The sequence below is a fragment of the Cydia fagiglandana genome, chromosome 14 (genome assembly GCF_963556715.1).
Source record: "Cydia fagiglandana chromosome 14, ilCydFagi1.1, whole genome shotgun sequence".
NCBI lineage: Eukaryota > Metazoa > Arthropoda > Insecta > Lepidoptera > Tortricidae > Cydia > Cydia fagiglandana.
Genome location: NC_085945.1, coordinates 6381470 through 6391454, shown reverse-complemented (window position 1 = coordinate 6391454; position 9985 = coordinate 6381470). Strand labels below are relative to the sequence as shown.

General features: G+C 36.6%; 1 protein-coding gene across 1 annotated transcript; it reads right to left on the bottom strand.

Annotated features, from left to right (window-relative positions):
- Positions 1-6191: 6191 nt before the first annotated feature.
- LOC134670513 (uncharacterized) lies at positions 6192-7778 on the bottom strand. The gene has a single exon (XM_063528326.1). It carries the CDS (start codon positions 7547-7549, stop codon positions 6209-6211), a length of 1341 nt encoding a protein of 446 aa, XP_063384396.1. The 5' UTR covers positions 7550-7778; the 3' UTR covers positions 6192-6208.
- Positions 7779-9985: the final 2207 nt, after the last annotated feature.

Below are 9985 nucleotides of genomic sequence, written 5' to 3'. Positions count from 1 at the left end.
TCCTATAGAACTTCGATAAGGATTATTGGGCCGTTTACTTATGTTCGTAATTTAGCCATTTAACATGCAAATAAAGCTTGTTAACAAGTCAGGAGGCGTCGGTTATTCACTACACGGCTAAATTAAGAAACATTCGCAAGTGATTCACAATCCTTGTCAGGTAACAGTGCATTGTCGAATTTCTACCCTCATTAAATTTACAAATGAAATTATTGCCATGTCAAAAAAATATTTGAACATAAAAAACGTAAATAATATCCGTATGACCAATTACCGTCCCATTTTTATTAATTTATAACATAAAACATTTTGTATCGATAGTTGTAAAAAGTAGCATGTTAAAAAAATCATATTTCAAAAAATAGGCAAAATAACAAAACTTCTTTTTCTAAATCTAATTAACGAAATTATCAGGTATATTTTCTGACTACAATCAAATTTTTATTTTCTCTTCCACATGGATTTTTTTAGAGTCAAACACGAGCATTTTTCGAATTTCTCAATTTTCACTTACATTTTTCTATTAGAAGTAATTGATCTAACACAATTATATTTATTTTACAAGATGAACACGGCAAGTACATTATATTTCAGAAAAAAGTAATATTTGATATGCACCAGGGTTGGCACAAGAACCATTTTAAAATTGCAATAATTGACCAATTAGGTGTACACTTCGGGTGGTCACCATTTTTTTTGTAGTTAATTCAGATAAATTTTGTCATACAGTATAATATCCACATTTCTTACCTAATCAAAAAAAGTAATAATTATTTCGTTACCTTTTATAGAAAAAAAGTTAGGTCTGATTTTGTACAAGCAAGAATTTGACCCCACTGCTAACTTCGAATGGGCAAAACTTGGAAATTAAAAGATAAAAAAAATAAACTGGTGGTGGTTCAGCACTTCTGCTACCATGAAATATATCCTCAATTTTTTTTATGCAAATCATAAATCATGCGGCACACTTTTTAATTCAAATTTGTTGAAATCACATGGAATGACCCGAAATCGTGACTTCAAAAAGATCGATGAGAGTCAAAACCCCTAGTGTAAACATTCGATAGCGTGACTTGCGTTCGCGTTTGCCTTGTCTATTTTCATATAGGATTTTGAAGAGCGCGCCAAGCGGGACAGACGTTTTGGAAACTCAAAATCCAATACCAAATGACACTTAAGAGCCAACAGGAGTGGTTATTTCTCCATACAAACGTACTCGACTGTTTCCTCCGTGGGTTTTGATGCTAGAGCAATGATTATTTTCAACGCAGATTAATATTGTCAATATCTGTGTCGGACCGTTTTGATTTTTTTAAATATTTTTGTTTTGTTAAGGCGCTAGAGCCTTTCAAAAATGGCCAAAATGGCCTCATTGACTATGCCGCAATGAGAGGCGTAGTATTCAAATTCCAAATTTGGTTACGAATGGTTAAGTTTTGGAGGAGGAAACAGTCGAGTACGAAACCTCGATTTTTGAGATTTTTACGCAGGATTTTTCGCCTTGTCCTCATCGCACTAGTTTTAGGAGCCTCTTCCGTTAGCGAGACGGGTGTATTTACCTAAAATATTTAAAACTCAGCTCCTGTTTTGTCTTAACGAATGAAATTTACACTAGGGGTACAGAACGAGATAAGTCTGCAACGATTTTGAAAGCACACGCAGTGTAAATGTTATTTTAAATGTCAAACTTCTATAAAATTATGACGTATAAATAACACTTGCACTGCGTGTGTTATCTAAATCATTGCAAACTGATCTCGGTCTAACTTTAGTTTCCTACCTAATAGAAATAGTGTCGTAGGATACAGTTTCTTTTTTTATTGTAAATTGTAAAAAAAATGGCTTAGGTATAGGTACATCAAATAAGTATAATTATGATGATTTCGCCAAGCAAGAGTATGACGTTGTTCAGTAATTGCTTTTAGTAAAGTGATAGCTGCCCTTATTCGACATGTACAACTGTCGGATTTCGCGTCAACTTCAATATAACAGTTGAAGTTCATCGAGTGCGGATAGTTAATTTGGTACAACCAATAATTTAACAAAAAACAACTTTGTTTTATTATTACTTTAATGTTTATAATGGTTTGGTTTGGTTGTCACCTAACTGTGGATTGCTAATGTCAAATTTTGACAAGTAATGATTCGATTCAACGGAAGTTCAACATGCGACGTCAAAAGTGGCATGTCGAATAAGGCCCCTGGACTTAACAAATAGTCACATTTAGGCGTCACAAACCCGGTTTCACCGAAATCGAAAAAACCGGCTAAACCGGGTTTACAGCCAATTGCAAAAACCGGGTTTTCACATTGATAAAACCGGCTTGTTCGAGTTTTACGATTTTACAGTTTTACATTATTTTGAAAAGAAAATTAAAGAAAAACAATACATTATTTATGTACGCACTAACTGTATAAATAAACAGCTTTTTAGTCTCCAACGTTATATGTATTATACATATTTATTTGCGCAGTTTTGCAGATAGGCGGCTTAGGTGCTCCTTGAAGTTAAGGCTTCAATGCAGGATGCTTTGGAGATATTTAGAAAGGAAGTTGTGTTGGAGAAGATTGCCCCTGAATTTTATCATCAGATCCTTGTTGGCCAGTTTATTGCACAGGTGAAAGCAGAACACCTCGACCTTGGAAGACTCACAATGGATTACCAAGTGTTGACTAAGGAATGGTTAAACGCGTTTCAAGTTTAATTCTTCATTATCTGCACACTTCCACGTTAGTTCACAGCAAAAAAGTTACATATCAAAATTTAAACTTTGAAATTTTGCTTCTCCAAACCATCTGCAGGCGTATCATGGATGGTTTTATTCGCATTATAAAATAACTGTCACTTTTTACACCGCGGTATAAAAAGTGACGGACACCGTTTTATCACGCTTATCACGTAGACTAAAACGACCATCGTATCCGTACAGTACGGATATGATGGTCGTTTTGACAGCTATTTTATCACGTGGATAAAGATGGATATAGCCATCCATAATACGCAGGCTGGTCTCTTGAAACAGTACAGTTGCAAGTTAATGAATTAAATTCCAGTGTATATCAGGCTCTTCACATAACAGGAACTTCATCTAGAGTCCACATTCAGCTAACTGCCAAGTTTGAAACACAAATATATCACAAGTGTCCACTATCGCTAAAGGAAATATATCGAACTATAGGTAAGTTTAACACTTAACTCAGAAGGTTTGGGAAAAGGCTAAAAATGCTAAAATATATTTGCTTATTAGTAATCTAATACCTTTAAACGAGCAATTCTTTATTTATTTCGAGGATCTCGGAAACAGCTGTAACGATTTCGATGAAAATTGCTATATGGGAGTTTTCGGAGGCGATAAATCGATCTAGCCAGGACTTATCTCTGTCAAAACATGCATTTTTGAGTTTTTATGTTTTCCGAGCAAAGGTCACATGTCAGATATTTTTCGGTCTGCCAGATACTATTATTGTTGAAGCGAAATATATAAATAAATAAATAAAACTGCTCGCTCAAAGGTATAAGATAAAATTAGATTTTCAGAAGGCGTATAATGCTGAGCTAGTATTACAGTTATATCTTGCTAGCCAATTTTTCCCCGAAAACACGCCTTCTCAGCATCAATAAAAACACATTTACAAAAGCAATATGGCGCCGGCCCACAATTTGCGCAATGCCGTCTTCATTTAGACGGGAATTGAATTTATGTGACGGCGTGTCGCCTTCCTGTTGCCTCGGTTTAGGGCTTTTGGATTAAATTGTAAATTTATGTATCATCAGGCAGACTAAAGAGTTTTTGGCCCTTATCAAGACGACCGGTCTGGCCTAGTGGGTAGTGACCCTGCCTGCGAAGCCGATGGTCCTGGCTTCGAAACCCAGTAAGGGCATTTATTAGTGTGATGACACAGATATTTGTTCCTGAGTCATGGGTTGTTTTCTAAATGTATTATATCGTTGTCTGAGTACCCACAACACAAGCCTTCTTGTAAGAATGTTCTATAATATTTATTTATTTATTATTATTTATCAAGGAGTCAATTTAATGGCTCCGTGCACATGTTTCCATATTTCTGTGAAATAATTTGCAGGCCAATTCAAACGTACAATGGGCATTGAATTTGGCCCGTAGATACTTGGTGATCCACCTTTTTGCATTTTTTCCTATCCTGAATGAGCACCATTTTAGGGGTCCGTGCCCAGGGTAAAAACGGAACCCTATTACTAAGACTCCGCTGTCTGTATGTCTGTCACCAGGCAGTAACTCATGAACCGCTCCACGGCGGGTTTCCATACAACAAACGTGATTTTTTTGCCATTTTTTGCGTGATTGTAAACCCTTCGTCCGCGAGTCCGACTCGCACTTGGCTGGGTTTTTTTTTTCATTTTTGAAAGTTAGGTTAAGAATCCCACTTGAAATATGCCGTTAAGTGTTTTTTTTTTAATCGCTAAGCGCTTTGGCCCCGTGCCCTTGCAAGAAACCGGGTACTGTCAGAAACAAAGAGTGTTTTGATTAATAGGAACCTTGGCCTTAATTACGTGTGTTACAGCAATTTGCATTAAATCATTTAAGAGGTAATACCTAATTTCATTACTTAGTCACAAGGTAGGTATTAGCAAAGAGAATAGTGTATAGAGAGTTAATGTAATGGTAAATTATGTAGCCACAGTAAACTTTTAGGCCAAAGGTATGACGCTCGAAAAGATTGCACCATACCTTTGGCCTAGTCTCGAGTAAATGGCGTTACTTTTTAATATAAACAAAAACACATATTGGTGAAGGATCAAAGTCAAATTGCGTTCTAAAAGTTTTAATCTTCTGTCGAAAAATGGCAGTAAATTTATAATGTGGCTACATAATTTACTTTGACAATCCGCCTCTATTACAAATTCTTTTTGGTATTAATTTATTTTTGAGTTATAAAAGCGAGATACACAAATATGTGTACAAAACGCGAGAGTTTAAAGTGTTATAAAAGCGAGATAATTTTCACAATCACCGAATTCAGCGGGCCTATGATGGGCGGAGTTATCCACCTGAGAATAAATTACCCGTCTCTTTTTACACTGTTATCGTCACGCTGACACGTAGACAAGAATGACCATCATATACTTGCAGCTATATATCACTATTTTTTAATTTTTTTCTAATATGTTTTTCTTATATTCATAATATTATCTTAAAAACAAAAAATATATATATAAACACGAAAGTCAAGTAATATATAGTAAATTTAACAAACTCTATTGAAATTGCTTTCACTTTACATAATTAGTCATCAGGTAGATTTATTTTCTTACATGAATAATTAATGTGGCTTATGGCTATTACAGGATATAAATTACCTCATTTTTTGTTTTCATTAAAAAGTCTTAGTAAGATTAAATTCGGTACATTTTCTTTTTCGAAAATGTGTATACCTACATAATTCATCTCTCCAAAGGTTTTTTCGTAAAACCTATCCAAACTAACACCAGGCACGACTACCCAAATACGGAAACACCACAAGAACAAAAATACACACATTCATATAATCACGCCTATTTACCGGAGGGGTAGGCAGAGATCACGGATTTCCACAAAAATACGTTAGATTTAAACTGTTCATTCACCTTCATATGTTAATTATGTTACACATAAATCATAAGATTTTTTTTTAAATTATGAATGGGCTTACTCATGGCCACTGACTAGCCGAGGCGTAGACGTGGCCTACGATGGAACGAGCTCGCCCAGAAGGTGCCTGTTCACTCTTGATTTGAAGGTTGCTGGGTTATAAGAACACGGAAATATAGACGCCGGCAAGGAATTCCATTCCTTGGTAGTGCGCATAAGATAAAATAATATAATATTTGTTCGTAACATACCTAGTAGTTACATACCTGTAGTAGCAGTACAGCAGTAACGTGTATGTGTAAACATACAAATTCCACATTACAGAGTATTTCGCACACGACTCATACTCGTAACCGACTGAGGTAATATATTTTATTTTAATAATAATAATACATGACATTAAAGCTCTCCAAAGGGCCTCTACGTGTTGGATCTGTATCCCCACGCAAGCCTGTCAAAAGACCGGGATTTATAGGCCCGTGAAATCCAGAACGGAGAAACAATAAATATTAAATAGGTAATGTTTTGCCACAATACATTATTTTTTATACATACACACGTACCTAAGTAGACACATGGATACTCGTAAGTAATCGGATCTATCCGCTTCCTGAAAAGAAGACGCGACAAGTCCACAAAGGATTATTAGAAAAATACAAGTTTTCATATACCCCCGACGTGACGTTTAGCGTACCGTCCGCCTCATACATCCGCACGCTCAGAGAAACAGATATGGGCCGGTTTGGGCGATTCGAGTACACGTCATACGCAAGCGCCATCTGCCAGTCTACATAACGTCCAGGTCGACCTGGTTCTCTGAGAAACCTAGCGATCAGACCTTCTAGAAAATACCATCTGGAACCACGACCACGATTGAAGGATCTCGGCTGTGGAATGAAGTTGTATGGCTCCATGTCTCCTCCAAGCACGGACGCCAGGAGATGCGCTCGCTCGTCATTGTTGCCATCCGGCCGGGCCGTGTAAGGATGCATCATTGCGATATTCCTTGTGACGGTAGACGGAATGTTCCCTCGGGTCCCAGGCGGTCGGAGATGATTCCTCGTAATCACAGCTCGAATAGCCAAAGGTATTATGATATCGTCTTGACCAGGAACAAATATCGGTAGCACCGTATATGACTGGACTGGTCCCCCGTTATTAGGAACGATAGTCGGAAACCCGGATTCAAACTCTGCTACCAAATCTCTTACACTCTCTATATAAGGCCATTGTGAATTTATCGCCCGCTTCTTCCTATATTCCGACTCAGAACATTGCTCATATCCAGATTCATCCAAAACTCCAAAGTACTGCAAAGCTGTGTTAATGTTTTGACCGAACTGAAACAAGATTAGACTTTTATCTGGATTCAAATAGCATTTTGTCCAATCTTTGTTCTTGTCATAACACTTATAATCGCCTTTGTACAACACGCACCTTGAAATGCATTCATCATTGCGTTTTTCTGTAGGATAGTTGAAAACTAGTACCTCATGTTCTGGGTCGCATTTTTCCCAAGAGTTATGGGTGTGACACCAGTTGTAAGTTTGTCCCCGTTTGATACAATCATCAGTACATATGTATAGGTAGTTATCCGTCTGGGTTCGCTTAATGGCAGTTCTTGCTTCGTATCTAGTACAGTATTCCCAACTGATAGAATTGTCTACTAAGGTAGCACACCAGGCAAAAGGCTCGGCGTTGAAGCCTCCACAATTGCTGTAGCAGTTTGTTCCTTTTATAGTTTTGAAGACTGGAGATGGAACTTGGCTCACAGTGCAGGTATCTTTGTGGCCCCACCAGTCGTAGATGCATCCATTGTTAACGCAGTCCCCTAAGCAAGAGTAGCCGTTAGTCAATCCTGAATTGTGTGTGTGGTGATAAAGACTGTTATCAGTAGAGAGGGCTTCATGAATTAAAATGAGTAGAATCAATACGTTCATTGTGATCTGAACTCGGTTGCAGTTTGAAATGAATAGTCATTCATCCACGAGTTTTATGTTGGTAGTAACATATTAAAGATAATCGCTGATTCATTTGGAATTTCATAAAAGTACTTGTAAGTATTGTAACCTGATCTCCAGATAGTAAATAATATCGTGGACCATGAATTTGCATAAATGTTGTGTTGTTATCTATGAGGCAATGTGTTTGGTTTTTCTATTTGATTGTATATTACACGGCTTATCGAAGTAATTAAACTAGATTCTATTCCAGTAAATCATATGATTCTAAACCAGATGGGTTCTACTTTTATATCTCTTGAATCACGACATTGTATACTAAAACATAAACTAAACCATAAACAGTTTTTATTTTTAATATGTAACGTGTTTAGCGTCAAATAAAAATCTCCTCATTCCCCTCTTAAGTATAATTTTGTTTGACAAACAAGTACCTATTTTCCGCCCTCTCGGCTCTCTAGTCCCATGAATTTAAAGCGAAGATAACGTGAAATTATGCCACCGAAAGTCGCCTTAAGTCCCGAGTAATTAAAACGAGATCTGTAAACAGTTTGTGCCTTTCGGCGGAGATTCTTTGCCGCGATTAGATAAAAAAAGAAGTTGAGTTGGAGTCGACTCATTTATTTTAAGTCGTACCTGATGTGATAAAGGCGTAACCTGTCCTGCTGAAGATATTAGGTTAAGTTATAGAGAAAAAATCAATATAAAAAGAAATATGGTTGTCTGATAAGTCGGTTTCGGACGATAATTTTGCGTGATAACGTCATAAGAAAAAATTGCCGTAACGTTACTTACCATGGAAATCAGTCCACAACTTTACCATGGAGATCTGTCCACAACGTCACCATGGAGATCTGTCCACAACGTGACACTTTTTCGTGGATGCTACCGGTGTTCATCGATTTATAAGACGTTATCACGTCAAAAAGTAGGTACCTACATAGAGTGCTCACTCCATACATCAGTTTTGGTACCAAAACGACTATTATTATCGTAGTCGTTTAGAAATCATAAAAGCAGTAGGTGACAGATTTTATACGTATAAAGCTAAAATGGAAAAATAGTACAGTCAGCAGCAGCTAAGCAAGCTAGGTGAGCAAGGTGTTCAAAATTACCTTGACACGCTCTTATTCTCTTAACAATGAAGTCGCGTCAAGATAATTTTGAATACCTCGCCCGCTTAGCAACTTCTGCTGCTGACTGTACCTAAATAAGCACGCGAGGATCGCGGTGTATGGAAGTTGTTCGTCTTGAATATTCACTAGTCTACTAGTCTCTGGTAGTATCAGGAAAACATTACTAAGTACCCCACCGCTCATAACAACAGTAAGTATGTATGAATGGAAAACCAATACTAGCTCGGGGTCAATAATCAAATAGGCATTTTTTGCTGTCCCACGGCTAAAACTCGAAGTCCATAGGACTAAAAGACTGGGTATGTATATATTTTCATTCAGTGTATTATAAGCTTTAAAAATCATGCACAACTGTACCTAAAATATTATTTGTTCCTGACAAAATCGCACTTGAAGTTCCAAAAACGGCGAAATTTGCCGTTTTTCGCGTGTCCCAGTGGCGGCATAGCGCAATAAAAAAAATCATAACTTTCGATGTAGGCAACGTATTATAAACAACTTTGTATTTCTATATAGAGCATTTTCTAGAGAATTGGTTTAATCATATTGATAAATTAATGCGTTATTTAATAAAACAAGGGAAGCCTTTTTACCGCTGTCCCGCGCGGCACCTGTGTTGTTATGACTTAAATATACCCCCTATAATCTACTTTGTCTATTGAATAACGGTTAGATTAATATTACGACGCAATAGTGCGGTTAGTTGGGCATCGATTGACATCAAATGTAGACCCGGAAACAGTTTAATTTATTTAAAAACAGATAAAAATCTCTTTCGATATATTTTGGTACGACTACAATGACATTTGTATGGACGCTTAATACGTTGGTACATAGTTGGAATAAAAATGTTTATTTTATAATAATAGTTGCTAATATAGTGTTAAAATATATAGTAAAATAAATAAGTGAATCGGTTGTATTATGTAGGAAATATCGCTAAAAAATATTATTGGCGACATGTCGCGACATTTGTATGGCGACATTTATATGGCTATTTTGACCGTATAAATGTCGATTGTGGCATACAAATGTCGACATAGTGCCATACAGATGTCGAGAAGGTGTTATACAAATGTCGTCAGGGTCTTATAAATGCAACAAATATGTATAATAAATAGTGGCATATACATGTTGATACTGCCGTATAATGTCGAAAAAATGCCTTATACATGTCAAAAGCGCCTTATAAATGGCTAAATAATGTCATACAAATGTCGATCTTTAAACGTTCATATCTAGCTAACTATAAAAAGTACAGAGGTGCCTCCTACAGTAA

Bases quoted from the DNA above. Each gene is read 5' to 3' on its own strand.
- LOC134670513 (XM_063528326.1), bottom strand. From the start codon at position 7,549: ATGAACGTATTGATTCTACTCATTTTAATTCATGAAGCCCTCTCTACT.